General features: G+C 40.7%; 1 protein-coding gene across 1 annotated transcript in view; it reads right to left on the minus strand.

Moving 5' to 3' along the window:
* Window positions 1-404: 404 nt before the first annotated feature.
* The window catches only part of ankrd34ba (ankyrin repeat domain 34Ba), a 30,364-nt gene continuing 13,878 nt past the window's right edge, over window positions 405-16,890 (minus strand). Inside the window, exon 2 of the mRNA XM_085167630.1 lies at window positions 405-15,620. Coding sequence (XP_085023756.1) covers window positions 13,974-15,572 — 1,599 coding nt within the window. The 5' untranslated portion in view covers window positions 15,573-15,620 and the 3' untranslated portion in view covers window positions 405-13,973. The remainder of the gene's footprint in view (window positions 15,621-16,890) is intronic.

Below are 16,890 nucleotides of genomic sequence, written 5' to 3' on the forward strand. Positions count from 1 at the left end.
ACAGCGTAGCACTCACCGCATGTCACTGGAGAGTGGCATTAGTCGAACATCCCTTCGGCGGATATTAGCTACTCACAAATGGCACCCTTACAAACTCCCAACAAGGATGACCCAGATCGGCGCACAGAATTTGTAGAATGGGCAAAACAAAAATTGGAACAGGACCCTCAGTTCACGCAGAAGATTTTGTTCAGTGATGAGGCAAACTTTTATGTGAATGGTAAAGTTAACAAACAAAACCACCGCTATTGGTCTGACACCAACCCACATTGGATGGATCCCTCCAAGACTGTTGGAACAACAAAAGTGATGGTTTGGTGTGATATATGGGGTACAAAGATAGTGGGTCCATTCTTCATCAATGGTAACCTCAAGGCCACTGGATATTTGAAATTGCTATATGATGATGTGTTTCCCTCTTTATGCACTGAAGCTGGCACGTTCTCTGAGTTTTTCCAGCAAGATGGTGCACCACCACATTATGGGTGCCAGGTCCGAGCATTCCTAGATGAACAGTTTCCTGGAAAGTGGATTGGTCGTCGTGGGCCAGTTGAATGGCCCCCAAGGTCTCCCGATCTGACCCCCTTAGACTTTTATCTTTGGGGTCATCTGAAGGCAATTTTCTATGGTGTGAAGATACGAGATGTGCAGCACCTGAAACTACGGATATTGGATGCCTGTGCTGGCATTTCTCCTGCGGTGTTGCTATCAGTGTGTGAAGAGTGGGAGAAGAGGGTTGCATTGACAATCCAACACAATGGGTAGCATTGAACACATTTTATAAGTGGTGAGAAACTTGTAAATAACTCATGAAAGAATAAAGTTACGTTGAAACCAAGCACACCATTGTTTTTCTTGTGACATTACCAATAAGTTTGATGTGTCACATGGCCCTCTTCCTATTGAAAAAGCCCAGCCGACTTCTAAATGGCCACTATGGTCACCACCAGAGATGGGCAGTAACGCGTTACTGTAATCTGATTACTTGTTTAAAGTAACGAGTAAAGTAAGGGATTACTATCGCAAAAACGGTAATTAGATTACCGTTACTTTCCTGTAGGAACGCTGCGTTACTGCATTACTAAAACCGTGATTTTTTTGCGAGAATGTCTCATGACAATGACGTAAGCGAGTGCGACGTTTGTGACAACAGCTGTGTGCAGATCAACAATGGATAATATATCGAGTACGGGAGAGAGTATGAGCGTGCAGCGTTTAAAGCGTGGAAGTACTGACCTTACTTTGAGTTTGATTCCATAAAAAGTGAGAAAAACATTAGTGTCCGTTGTGCGTGGGAAGAAAACTTATTTTTACAGTGAAAAAAAACCCCTAAACTTCCAAGCAAGCACCGAGTGCGCTACGATGTAATGGGAAATTCACAGAGAAACTTGCGGATTCTTCCACTGACTGCTGCGGCTCGCCTGCACCAGGGCAAACCTCTGCCTACCCTACTCCTGCTTTACAGGTGAAAATAGAGCAAAAGGACCGCTAGTCTTTGACTTTATTTATTTTCTGCTGTGTTTTACTTGCATCTATTTGAAAGACTGAGTGTAAACACAAAAAATATTTTATTTTATGTGCTGGAATGTGCAGAAAATAGGTTTAAATGTTAAACTAATTTATTCAAGTCAGAGAATGGTGCATATAATTTAATATTTACTTGATGCATAAAGTTAAAAAATTACAACTAATAAAACAAGTTAAAAAAAAATAGACTTTTCCATTTGATTACATTTTGTTTGATGGATTATGCAGAAAAAGTAGAATTGGGCTGAAAGACCTATCGCTTTATCACCTATTCAGGTTGTAAATCGCGTTTTTGAAAAGTAACTAAGTAACTAACTAACTAAGTAATTAATTACTTTTGAAAATAAGTAATCAGTAAAGTAATGGGATTACTTTTTTGGGAAGTAATCAGTAATTAGTTACTGATTACTTTTTTCAAGTAACTTGACCAACACTGGTCAACACCCATCTTGAGGAGTTTGCCCCCTCACATATACTAATGTGCCACAAACAGGACTTAAATATCACCAACCATTCCCATTTTATTACGGTGTATCCATATAAATGGCCCACCCTGTATATAATGCACCATCTGCAGCACATGAACACATTGCAGCTGAGAAGAATGTTGGATCATTTCATTGGACTTTTTTGTGAAATGTAATGAAATAAAAGTGAAACTATAATTGTTGGGTCTGTCTAGCACAGGCCCACCGCTGGAACGAGACAATTTAAAAACACAGCAAAAGCATTGAACACCAAGTAGGCAAAGTTCTTCGTGTTACTCATGCATGAGGGAGACCTGCCTGGAGCCAAGTGTCGTTCCACCACTTGACCTCCGTCAGACTCTCAGCCAGGTTCCCCATAGCACTCCTTTTATTGTAGTAACATGAATATGCATAGGGTCATTAACTTATAACATCTTACATAGGTATACATGTGAACAAAGGATTGTGTGTGTGTGTGTGTGTGTGTGTGTGTGTGTGTGTGTGTGTGTGTGTGTGTGTGTGTGTGTGTGTGTGTGTGTGTGTGTGTGTGTGTGTGTGTGGTCAGAGTGTGACCCCATAAAGACTTCCCTAAACCTGCTGGTCTGGAAGTCCAGCAGTCCATCTAAACAAAAGGCACTTAGCCTACAACAGATATAGCCACGTTTATCCTACCATAAAACAATAAGAGAAGGTACGACCTCTCCCATGCTCCCAGAGTGTGGGTGTGGATGCCAGAACACTCTGGAATGCACACAAAGCCTTTGCAGACTATTAAGGATCACACATCCTATCACTACACAATCGATTATACACCTCTACCAATCTAAAACTAATTATAAAACTCTAAGCATATATAAGTAGATATTTCTAAGCATAAATGACAATCAACAATACAAAACCTAACATTCCCCCCTTTTTGACCTTTATGCTAGAAAAGTCCCCAGTTATGAACACCTCATGTCTGACAGTGTCAATGCAAACATTTTTATACTCAGCATATGTCAATCACCCTAAATTACTGTAAAAGTACACAGTTTAACAAATGTATTAGCAGTTATCCCATTCCTCATTGATCTCATCCAGTGGCAAACTGCATCCTACGAGCAAACAAATGAATTGTTAATTTAATAGTTAAAATAAGAAAGTAACATTTTCAAAAACATCCCAGCTCTGCGGTGATCACCCATCATCTGCGCAGAGTGGTTTTAGTTCGGCAGGGCGTCATGAATGTCTCTTCCAGTTGTTTCCATCACTGTCCATAGGACCAGAGTCCAAATGTATGTAGAATAGACATTCAAACATACCAGTTGGTTTTGTTGTTTGTCAACATGGGTCTCAGTTATCTTGAAAGCTGCAGACCTCTTCAGCACTCTAGTTTTATGGCCTCTACCAACCCCCATCACCTCACTTCAGGCCTTCGTCCTGCGAGGGGGATACTTATGACTCCTCTACTGTCCATCCTCTGCAGAAAAACCCCTCTGTGGAAAGGGTGCTGGGTCCAGTTATCTTACTGCTGTTATGATCCCAGCAGTCTTCAGTGTGTCATCGTATGCACAGTACAGTGACACAGCGTTAGGTGATGTTCATAGGAAACTGCTGTCATCACCACCATAGCTTCTGGTTCATGTGCTTTTCATAGAATCATGATGCCATCCTTGGACTCCCTCTGCACTGTCGATGGAGCTTGGCACACTCCCCTTATCCTTCAGGTGCCCGTCTATCGTCCACAGTTTCCTCTGTTGGCCTCTGGAAAGCCCCCTTGGCACAGCTCTCATTCCAACGCAGCTTCATGGTCCTTGCTGTTGCTCCGAAATCTGATCTCATAATGGGCTCCAACCAGCTCGTCCTTTGACCTCAACCACTGCCTGGGCTGTCAGCTATGCCTGGAATGGTTCTTGCTTCTCACTGGGCCTCTGAAGATTTCTCAGGAGATGACTGCTGCACCTGTATTTCCTTGCTAGGAGGAAAAACTTCTATTTGGAAAGCATGTCAACAATCATCAAACCACATTCTTTAGTTCAGTGAACTTCACTTATAGGCCATCAAAGCCTCATCTGAACATGGATGCACCACTTGCATAGGTTTAATACCCATAAATGAACTGTTAATCACACAAATTACTGCAACAATCATAAAAAACATTGTTTCATGTTAATCCTGGACCCCTCCTCTTGACGCATGGACACTCCCATGAGTCAACTCATCAAACCTAGATTCCTGTCTTAAAGAAAAAGGTTAGCTAGATCATGTCCCAGGCAACATCAGGGCATCTCCGCCGGAGTAGCTCCGTAACCCTGCAATAAAATATGTCAGTCGGTTTTGCATATTAAGTTTGCTTAAAACTTGGCTCTGCCAGGAGCCTGCATACACACCATCATGGCCTGGAAAACAAGATCTGGAAGTGAAATCAAACTTCACGCTTATAAACAATTGTATCATAAGAGTAATAAGTATTCAGCACCAGCAAGACAAGTGTCATGTGCAGGTTTTCTCAAATCAGTAAACTACAATTATTTCCATAATTTGCCTCAGACATGGATCATCCCATGTACTCAGTCAACATTAATGTAATCGGTGACTTCCCTTAAGCAAAGTCACTCAACTCATCAATCACTGGGAGCTCAATAGTGGCCAGCTAATGAGCCCCATATTAAACTATTCCATAAACACTGCATCTCTTATTTGTTTTTCTCATGTCACTTGTCCGCTTCTGCTGAATCCTCTACATGCACTCTTAGAAAAACAAACATTAGCAACACACATAGATCATCCTGGTGACCAGGCGCAGGTCGACAGGTTCCAGAGGTGCAATAAAAAGACCATAAAGTTAACCATCCATAGCTGTGGAAAGAAGTGACACTAGTTTCAACAAAGGAAACATCTCACATGTTATTCACATTGTCAAAGTAACCTTCACATTTTCTCAAAAACACAGTGTAACAGCATCACTAACTCATAACCTGTAAACACAGTTTTCTTCACACATAAACCCAGAAATCCTGTAGTAGAAAAACATTAACTAGTTGTGTAATGAACCGCTGATCTGTACCATAAGTCATCCTTGCGGGGGTTGTCGGAACTATATGCGCAGTCGCACTAAGGACAGATGTGCTCAGAGGCATGCCCCGTAACATGTATGGAGCGGTCTATCGCGGCAGGAATAAGTTGTACAAAGTCCATGTAAGTTACGATAATACTTTGATAAGTATGATAAGTGTGTTTCTAATGTAAGGTATGTTGCTGCGTTTGTATTGTGAGCTATCTGAAAACCTTTTATTCTTTACTTACGTTACTTACTTATGTGCTATTTTTTAGCTAGACATGTGTGTCATGCAAGCTAGCAGCACCCCATGAGAAACGGGCCGAAGTGTTTAAGTGTTTACCGGAGTTTGCACCCTTGGCAAGCGGACTGAGGTATGTGATGAGAGGTGATCTGTTGTTATATTTTATTTAACCGAACTGTGTAACCCCTTTTGTTTTATTTAATCTGTGACTGTATATCTCAGAATTACTTGTTTGAACTTACCTGAATTGACTTAAGCTCATTGTTGTTATTACTCATTGTTATAGTTCAAAAGGACTGTACGGTTATCAATTTTTTCTTATTTTATAGTTTTCACGGTGCTCAATGTCCAGAGAATGAGCCGTATGTGGTGAGGAAATAAATGGCTGCACCCGTTAGAGACTCTTCTGTCGTTCTTGATGCCAAGGGCTGCTACAAGTTGTCTTGTTATAAATCACATGATCAAACCACATGAAGAACTGTAATGCTGTAGAGAAGAAAATGCAAATGTTAGCGCTGCGCAGATGTATACACACTTTGTCACAGTTACCTCTGTAAGCAACACAAGATAGTGAATAACACCCCTGGTAGATGCACAGACACAGAAAGTGGCATTGTAAAAGTTAAATCGTCACGCAACCTCGAATGTTGCTGTCATCCTTCTGCTCCTGTAAAAAGAAACACACATAGATTCATCTGCACCTTTGTCAGGTGGGGGTTAACTTCGCACAGTCATGTTACATCAGTAAAGTCTTGTCAGCTTTCGTCAGCTTTTACCAATCAGTTTGTTTTTTCTTTCACTCATTCATTCATACATTCATTCTTTCTTTGCTGATAGTGGAACCTATCGTCGCATTTAGTTTCCACTCTCAGCAAAATGACGTCATTTCAAAAAGAAAAAGAACTTTAGCTCAGATTACATCGCTGAATCCTTTTTGGGCAGGAACTTACTCTCTAATTGTCCCAGATAAGTGACTTTCTCCCGAGCCCATTTTAATGTTGAGAAACTCACTTGTAACAATTTTCTTGACAACGTGTAGCACTTTTAATTCCCGATGTGCAGATCTGCTTAAAGAAAAGAAATTCACAAACAGAAATCAGTGCACTGTTCTAATCGTGCAGATCTGCTCAACAGAGATTATCGAACAAAACTTTCAGTGCACTGTGAAAGTATCAAAATAAAAAGGCCTTGTTAAGTCATGACACATGCTCCTCATCTCAGGAGGGTAAATCATACCATTAGCATGATTTATCATACCATCATACTAATTGGCAGGCTCAACTTCACAACAAAAGAAAAATCATCAGCTAGATTAACTCCAAACCAACCATCAGCTGCACAACACACAACATAAGCCTAATATGTTATTAGATATGAGTTTAATCCCCAGGTCTGTGCTCTTCACTCATTTAGGCCACACACCCACTTTATTCAGTTTTCCTTTTTCCCTTCATCATAAAACATGTGACATGTTGTCATGCACTTCACAAAAGAAGTTTGTTCTGACGTATTCAGAGTTGTGTATCTAGGTACAGGATTCACTCGCACATCAAAACAGGAAACTCAGTGTTTTAGAGTCTCCACTCTAACAAACTCCAACACATCCCATTCACTCGTGCTAGAATTCAGTCACCTTTCATTAATCTAAGAACGATCAACTAATTTGCATATCAGCTATTAACCCACTAAGATGACAGGACAACAGAAATGCATGTTCAAAATAGTATCAGAAAAGACAATTTCCCTCATACAGTAAATTACTTGTGCTGCATCAATCAAGCAGAAAGCATCTCCCAATTTACTATATTAACAACTAAATTTATTGCCTGATCACTGGTTGGTCAAACCAGAATCTTTTTTCCCACAAAAGTTAAACTGTTGTCCTGCAACCTAGAGAGTCAATTTTTTGCATTGGATAAATTCAGCATTTGATAACAAGTGTCTGTTAAATTCACACTATTTTAACACTGATGAGAGACAACAAGCTGATTTTCATTGCATGTGTATTTGTGTTATTAGGCAGGTTTAATCAATGTCTGTGGAGCTGCATATCCAGCAGGGCATGTTCTTAAAGCTGCCTTTCCTACACACTTCTCTGCTATTATTTGATCATTTCTTAACTAATGTGCTATGAGTCCACTGGTCTTTGCATCACACTAAGTGACTTGGACAAGATGGAAAACAGACTCACATGCTTAAGATGTTGTCTAATCTTCATGAGCTCTCTTGTGTTTGTGTTAGTAGCAGAACATGCCCTGCATGTTCTGCTTGTGTGTGTGATTTTGTATGTTTCTTTTTGCAGTGTTTCAGACTCCTTCACAATTTTCCCACTTAAGCAGTCAGTTTTGTTTTTCCCAGGTTTGCTAACCCAAATTTTGATTTCCCAGATTAAACAACAGCATTCTCACTTACTTTCACTCTGTGTTGTTCTCTCCCACTTCAACAGTCCAATAGCTGGCAGTTCTCTTTCAGCTTTGTCCAGTGTTCCACTGTCTCTTCTTGCCATTTTCTCCAAAGGTGGCAAATGTCAAACTCCAACAGTCTCCTCAGTTCTCCTCAAACGTTCTTTTCACATGCACAGTGAATTTGCAGCTTGTTGGAAACACAGTGCCATTCATCCAATCAGGCAGGATGATGGGTTTGCTCTTCTTCTCTGATGCTGTTTGTCCACACTGCTGCTGCTTGCTGGGACTCTTTGCCCAGGACTTTGCTGCTGTCTCTGTCGCTGGAGTAGTGAGAGCTCGCTTGTGAGGTTGAGGGACACATGGAGCTGTAAATAAGTCAGCCAGTAACTTGGCCTGAACGTTTCCAATGATGTTAAACTATAACTTTCTTCCGACCGCTGCATGTAGAAAATTGATTCAGATCTGCTTTTCATCTGAAAGTGACAAACTAAGACATTTTCATTATTGTCATCACTGCTTAATCAACACACATCTCTCTCTCTCTGTGTTTTTGTGAACAGTCCTTTCTTAAAAGCAGAAAATGAGATTGTAGTTGTTCTTGGCTGATAAACACAAAACCTTTTTCCTATGATTATTTTTCATCTACAATGTAAATTTTATCTCTTTTGTACTCTTTTTTTTCTCTTTACAATAGCTGGTGACCTGCAGAATCACCGCTCTCACAATCAGAGGCAATTACTTTTACACAGCGCACAAAAACACTGTGACGTCAGACACATTCACACTCACTTTTTTCATCTGCGTAAATAAATCATTTGGCCAATGGCATGTGCCATGGTGATCCATAAATATGATCACAAGTTTATTTAATTATTTTCAACCCAACAAAACAAATAAACAAAAACATGATGCTGATGTTATGAACACTCTACACACGAGTCAAGATGCAGGAAAACTGCTCACGGAAACTCTGCACACTCCAGTTATCACAGTTATCATAATTCTGTTTCCCTCTCTTTGAAGAGTTCTCAGCCAGCTCCTGATCTGATAATGTGTAGCTTGATCATCAGCTCAGAAGAGACCACAACGCAACCTCACAAAGTGGTTGCGTGCTTTGCCCCACAGTGGCAAAGACTTGCACTTTCATATTCAATTCAGCTTCTCCATCATGTAGTTTTCAGCTGCTTCATACAGGGTTCAGCATATTAGTTGTTTTCACAGGTGTGCTCTATATCTCAACAATGGCTCATAATAAGACGACAGTCTTTCAAACAGGTCAAATGCCTCTATGCACGTAATTAGTTAAAATATGTACCTATATCACTTCATCTCATATGTCATTGTACTTAATTTGAGCAACCCTAAGCTTAATGCAGATTACTTTTAACAACTGACACAGACGTACACAAACAACACAAATAGGTCTTTAACTTTCCCCAGCCTGCGTGAACCCGCACGGCCGTTGAGCTGCTGGACTCGCGTGTACACGCGCAGTCACTGAGCTGCACCTGCCTGCGTGAAACCGCACGGCATAGGCGTCGCTCTCTTTTATTTATAAGCCTGCGATTAACCGCACGGCTCAGGTCCGCGTGAAACCCTCGCGACCGTGCTCGCGTGAACCCGCGCAACTAAGGAGCCGTCGCTCTCTTTCCTTTATAAGCCTGCGATTAACCGCATGGCTCAGGTCCGCGTGAACCCGCGCAGCTACAGCGCTCTTCTTTGTACAGTACTTACTTGGTGTTGCTCTTGCATTAATCTCGAATCCCGTCAATAACCATCCAGCGACGAGAAAAAACAGACAGCTAATCCACCGGCCCGATGACGAATTCTCACGTCTCCGGATTTTACTACAGGAACTTCTATACGTCCTGGCTGACGTCTTTCGGCTTGTCTCTTTTTCCCCTGGGTGAATGTCAATTCTAGGGATCCGGCTTCGAAGGACCAATTAATGTTGGGTCTGTCTAGCACAGGCCCACCGCTGGAACGAGACAATTTAAAAACACAGCAAAAGCATTGAACACCAAGTAGGCAAAGTTCTTCGTGTTACTCATGCATGAGGGAGACCTGCCTGGAGCCAAGTGTCGTTCCACCACTTATCTCCGTCAGACTCTCAGCCAGGTTCCCCATAGCACTCCTTTTATTGTGGTAACATGAATATGCATAGGGTCATTAACATATAACATCTTACATAGGTATACATGTGAACAAAGGATTGTGTGTGTGTGTGTGTGTGTGTGGTCAGAGTGTGACCCCATAAAGACATCCCTAAATCTGCTGGTCTGGAAGTCCAGCAGTCCATCTAAACAAAAGGCACTTAGCCTACAACAGATATAGCCACGTTTATCCTACCATAAAACAATAAGAGAAGGTACGACCTCTCCCATGCTCCCAGTGTGTGGGTGTGGATGCCAGAACACTCTGGAATGCGCACAAAGCCTTTGCAGACTATTAAGGATCACACATCCTATCACTACACAATCGATTATACACCTCTACCAATCTAAAACTAATTATAAAACTCTAAGCATATATAAGTAGATATTTCTAAGCATAAATAACAATCAACAATACAAAACCTAACAATAATCCTATCATTACCTGATTTAATTCGTACATAGATCTGGAATTATTTGAACAGTGACAGTTTTGATTCTGTACTTAACAACAAATATAAACTGAAATAATCCAGATTTTAGCTTTAAGAGGACAATCGAGGAGATTGTATTAACTGTTTGTTACAGCCAATTTTATACACAATACCCTAATTTCAAGAGTACAAATTAACTGCAACACTTTTTTAAAAGCCATTGGTGGACAATTGCAGGGTATTGTTTCATTATTCTAATCAATTGCACAGTTGAATTCCAGAGTGTTTATTCTGGAGTTCAGTTTGCATTTTGAATCCATTTCTTTTAACACACGACATGCGCTACTGCTGCAAACCTAACAGGCAATCCTTAAACCTAAAACCAAAAAATAGCCAATCATTAGCATAGAACATAGAGAATGAAGAAAACAACTGTTCTTGCAAATTCTGCAGGATCTACAGGATCATTTCCATGGTATAAAATAATGTTTCTAAACACCCTGAAAAGGAAGGTCAACATATTATAACCTTACTTCTACCCAAAAAGACATTATGGGAGAAAATGTAGAGGGTTAACAACAAGGTACAAATTGGACATGAGCTATTCTAAAAATAAATTTAAAAAAAAGAAAAAAAGCATACTAAATCATTCAATTCAGTGTGCTTGTTTTTAGTATTCAATAGTACTGTACTGGAATCATTCAATTCCAATTGAGCCCCTGAATGTAAGGACTGTGTCTAAAAATGACTTCAATTACTCAAGATTTAACATAGTTGTTTTCTTTAACAGCCCAAATTTAAAATTACAGTACATCTAGAAAGTATTCACAGTGCTTCACTTGGTCCACAGTTTGTCATGTTACAGCCTTATTCCAAAATGCATTAAATGTATTTTTATTTCAAGATTCTACACACAGTACCCTATTATTACAACATGAAAACAATTGCTTGAATTTTTTTTTTGCAAATTTCTTAAGAATAAAAAACAGAAACATATAACATGTACATATGTATCTACAGCCTTTGATAAAGCCTTTGATAAAGTCCAAGGAATTGTCTGTATCAAGGCACAGATCTGGAGAAGGGTGTAGAAAAATGGAGGCTCTTAATGAGCACAGTAGCCTCAATCATCTGTAATTGCAAGAAATTTGGAACCACCTGGACTCCTCCTAGTCTGCATCGGAGTAGAAAAGCCTTCAGTCAGGGAGGTGACCAAGAGCCCGATAATCAGACTCTACAGAGCTCTAGCTCTGCACACACAGAGGAGAACCTTCCAGAAGGACAATCACTCCTCATAGGCACATGACAGTTTGCCTGGAGTTTGTCAAAAGTCATCTGAAGGACTCTCAGATCATAAGAAGCAAAATTCTCTTCTCCAATGAAGCATGGATTGAACTCTTTGATCATAATGCCAAGCGTCATGTGTGGAGGAAACCAGACACTGCTGATTAAATGGCTAATTCCATCCCTATAGTGAAGCATGGTGGTGGCAGCTTCATACTGTGGAGATGGTTTTCAGCACCAGGAACTGGGATACTAGGCAGGGTTGAGGGGAAGATGGATACAACAACGTACAGAGACATACCTGATCAAAGCATGCACCAGAGTGGTCTCGGCCTGGGACTGGGATGAACTTCCATTTTCCAAAAGGACAACAACCCTAAGCACACAGGCAAAATAACAAAGGAGTGGCTTGGGGCTGAATCCTTTGAGCCTAGAAATCTCTACCTAACCTGATGGGGCTTGAGAGGTTCTGTAAAGAAGAATAGGAGAAACTGCCCAAAAGCAATAGTGCCAAACTTGCACCATCATAGTCAAAAACGCTTGAGGCTGTAATTGCTGCCAAAGGTGATTTGACAAATATTGAGCAAAGGCTGTGAATACTTATGTAAGTTTTATATTTTAGTTTTGTTTTTTTTTGTTTTTTACAAGAATGATCTGAAAAGAAAACTATGGAGAAGGACTGTGTCACTGTGCTGTCTGAAGGATACCACATTATCTGCCAAAGATTGTGAAGGCAATGTTATGGTATGTGCTAACATACACATGCCACAACACTGCATTGACTATACTCTGCTTAGATTCAGCCAAATGCAGCAAAACACATTTGCCAGCACTTTATGGTGCAAATACAATGCAACCCAAAGCATTACAGTAAAATCAACCTAAGAATTCCTCATGATAAAGAAATGGTATATTCTGCAGTGGCCATGCCAGTCACTTCAACTCAACTGAACAGGAGCATGCTTTTCAGAGCACTTTGCTCTCCAACTGCAGGCTTACTTGTTCCTAGAGTATTTAAAAGTAGAATGGGAGGCAGAACCTTCAGTTTTCAGGCCCCTCTTATGTGGAAACAGCTTCCAGTTTGTATTCAGGAGATGGACACTATCTCTACTTTTAAGATTAGGCTTAAAATTTTCCTTTTTGCTAAAGCATATAGTTAGGGCTGGATCAGGTGACCCTGAATCCTCTTTTAGTTACACTTTTGGTGCAGGCTGCTCGGGATTCCCATGATGCATTGAGTATTTACTCTTCAGTCACCTTTCTCACTCGCTATGTGTTAATAGACCTCTCTGCATTGAATCATACGTGTTATTAATCTCTGGCTCTCTTCCACAGCATGTCTTTTATCCTGTCTTTCGGTCGCAGCAGATGGCTGCCCCTCCCTGAGCCTGGTTCTGCTGGAGGTTTCTTCCTGTTAAAGAGAGTTTTCCCTTCCCACTATTGCCAAGTGCTTGCTCACAGGGGGTCATATGATTGTTGGGTTTTACTCTGTATGTATTATTGTAGGGATACTTTACAATATATAAAGCGCCTTGAGGCGACTATTGTTGTAATTTGGCGCTATATAAATAAAATTGAATTGAAATGAATTGAATAAAAAACAATACTGATATTTAAAAATACATTTATTTGTCTGATTACTTTAGACCCTCTGAAAATGGTACTGTGTATAAAAGTTGGTGTAATTCCTAAACTGTTAATGTAATATTTTTGTTACACCTTTTCAATGAAAGCTGAAAGTTTTGTTAGCACATTTCTGCACATAAAGATTTTAAAGCTGCATTAACTCAGCTCTTGAGTGTAGTTAAGCATTTCATTCGATTTTGAACTCACATACTCTTATCCATGTCTTGTGGAAAGAAGTTCTGGTGTGTAATAGCCTACAGCAATAAAAAGATGATTTGCAAAGATAACAAGTAATTAAATTAAGAGAGTGGAATGTCCGGCATTTTTTTCTTTCAGCTGTTGGTGAAAGAAAAAGCTAAACTAAAAAGGACTGAATATTAAACTTAAAATTGTTAAGTAACCAGAGGCATGCCTGCAAATTAAAGCTAACATTTCTTTAACTCCCCTGGATATACTTTCTACTAACTTTCTTCCACCAGAACAATTTATTAAAGTCAAAGAAGCAGGTTTTTAGCTGGACTTTCTGTCATCCAAGTGATCAAAATATCTAAATATAATTTGAGAGAAGATCTATATTTAAGAACTGCACACTAAAGCTATTTGACAAGACAGCACACCAAAGCACAGAAAAATCTATAGTTTATATGTTGTTAAATCCATGAATGTCTGAGGATCCAATAATTTTGCATACACTCTTTGGTTTTCCTCAATTAATATGCACACACCATGGCTCACAGAAGAACAGAATTCACGTCGGAACACGCTTGCACTTTTCTTGCATCCTGGCTAGATTTCAAGCTGTGGCCTTGAACTGTTCAGTCTGCATTGAGTGTCTTCTTAGAAGCATCCGCCTAGTAAGCTCTTTCCGGGGCCCAGGAGGAGCAGAGGGAAAAAATTGCTTTTGGCCAGACTCTTTCTCAGAAAAACGACTTCCATTGCTGAAGTTACAAACATTAAGGATGGGGGTGTTAGTAAGAGGTGGCAGAGATCTTGGTCTGGCCTGTGAGTTAAGATCCAGCAAGAAGGCACCAGAACCTCTGCGCTCATATCCAGAAAGGATTCTCTGACTCGTTCCTGACACCAACTCCCTGGAACCCATTGTGCTAGAGGAATGCAAAGGCGCCAGCCTCTTGCCATCTGTCAGGTCTCTAGCTTTCTGCTCTTCAGGGACATTTTGAATGTTTACAGCTATTTGTGGGTCAGAGTTGTATATGTCTGCGCCTAGCTTGCGTCTTTGAATGACATTATGAAGGCTTGATGAAGCCATGCAAGGTTGCAGTTGTGTTACAAGAATTTTACCAGTGGAAAGCGAGGAGGGGACTGAATCTGTACCAAGGTTTTCAGAATGCAGATTAGGATGGGAGGCAGAGTGAGATGAAATGAGACCTGGTAGTGGTATCTTTTGTCCAACTTGTTTGGCACTATCATTCTTTCCAACTCTTGCCTTTTCATTACTTGCTTCACACCATTTGTAGCTGTCAGAGTTTGGGCTGTTATCCTCATCCAGTCTAGGAACTCTGAATGAGAAGTTATCAGTCAGACTTAAATTCTGGGCTTTTTCTGAGACTGAAGCTTCAGGAGGTTGCTGGGTGAGCAGAGATGCTGGGATCTTCAGCCAGGGTTCAGAATTCAGCCTCAGTAGAGGCTGCTGCAGTCCATTTAGAGGTGCTTGGCAAAGCCCGCGAAATCTTGACGGGGAGCACGGATGGGAGCTTATGCCACAGATCTGTGCTTCTTTAAAAGAAAAGACTGGTTTTGGAGGGCACAAGGTAGAGGAGGTGCACTGGGGAGATGTGATGAGCTGGATTTCAGATGGAGATGCAGGAGCTGGTAATGTCATTTTTTCTGCCTGGTCACGAGGACGAAGGGGAGGCATGCTGAGGTACTGCTTGGTTTGCAGTTTACCACATGGGAATTTGTCAGTTGTTATGATGATCACCTCCTTTCCCTTGTCTTTACATGCATCAAGCAACAAGTTCAGCACCTTTAGGTCTCCAGTCATGACTGCGTAAACCAATGCTGATGTCCCAGACTGATCCTCCAGACTGATGTCTGCCCCACTGGCCAAAAGCAGAGAAACCACCTCTGGGCCAGCCTGCTCCCGGCAGGCATGCATCAGTGCAGATCGACCTTCTTTGTCCTGGATGTTGGGGTCTGCTCCCTTCTCTAGAAGAAACTGGATCAGCTTGACTCGACTGGCACTCTGGGCATCAACATGCTGGGTACGGCAGGCCACCATCAGTGGGGTCTGGCCTTGGCTGTCACTCTCATTGATGTAGGCTCCCCCTTCCAGGAGCAGTCGTGTGAGCCGCAGGCGACGGAGAAACACTGCTTTTAGTAGTGGATTACCTGAATCTATGGTTACACCAGGATTACAGCCTTCTGCCTCCATGCTTCTTGGTCACAGATGGTGATTTTGAAGATGTAGAAAGACAGATTTCTGTGGAAAATAACAAAACTATTTAAGGTTCTGTAGAAGAAGAGCAGTTGCACACAAGCAATTTTAATAGAAATAAGTAGAACATAGTTGTGTAATAGCCAGGCGTATTCTCAAGTCAAGTACATATAGAGTACACATTTTCCGTGTTAGATGAACTAAAATGTTCTGGATTTTAAATACAAATCCAGTACACTGTATTTATCAGTACAACATTTGCCGCACTTGCCATGATGACGATATCAGCAGGAAACCTGTCGAAAAACAGTAGCAACCCACACATGCAACTCTAGAAATCTTCCTTAATTCGATACCAATATGATTCTTGTTTAGTTACGTCAAGGTGCAAAAGGACACAGTTAGAGCTTAGATAAGTGTCATGGTGTGGGTTAAAATTCCAGTCTTCTGGCTGTTGTTAGAAAAGTTGAAAAAAAAAAAAGTGCCAGGTGTCGCATGTTATAATATTATATGTATGTGCTAATGTATTTGTTATCTTTAGTCTTACTTTACAATTTGCTTTTTAATTCATTAACTTTTAATTTAATCTACTCTGTTTATAAGTGATAATTTCAAATGAATTGCATATATTACCGTTTCTTTACCAAAGTGTGAAACAAATAGCCAGGAAAAGATGACTGGAAGATGAAATAGCCAGGAAGATGACTGATAATGATATTGTCATCTTCATTTTCAGCAGTTCTATGTCTGCAGCACAAGCAGAGCCAGCCTCTTTCTACCCGCCTTTGTGCTGTTTGTCCTTGCCATTTTCTATCAGGCCAGAAAAGGCTGCAGTTAACAACGTCTCAGACAGTAACACAACATTTTCTTCAGTTAGTCACAGAAACCAAAACACTACAATGAAAAACATTCCTAGACTGTTTTTTGGTAATTTTTCTGCTTTTTGTATGTAAAGTAGCAACAGTGGGTGTTTATGTGGGACCTGCTTTACCAGTCATATTAGAGCTGTGATGACAGTGAAAACACGCACACACACACAAACACACACACACACACACACACACACACACATATATATCACAGGAAAACATTACTGCTCTTGTCTAGTTTTTCTGGATTTGAACTACAGAATATAGTTATTGTGGTTTTGCATGAGAAAACAGACATCAGCTGTGCTGGGTGGGAATCACAGATGTTGTGCCACTTATGAATATAATGAACCTTACTTCTTGATTGCATTACCTTTAATATGAGCAGGCAACATGTTTTCATCTTGCAACTGCTGTCAGCAGTAAAGTCTGTCTGCTGGCAGCTA

The sequence above is a fragment of the Neolamprologus multifasciatus genome, chromosome 7, assembly GCF_963576455.1.
Source record: "Neolamprologus multifasciatus chromosome 7, fNeoMul1.2, whole genome shotgun sequence".
NCBI classification, from domain to species: domain Eukaryota; kingdom Metazoa; phylum Chordata; class Actinopteri; order Cichliformes; family Cichlidae; genus Neolamprologus; species Neolamprologus multifasciatus.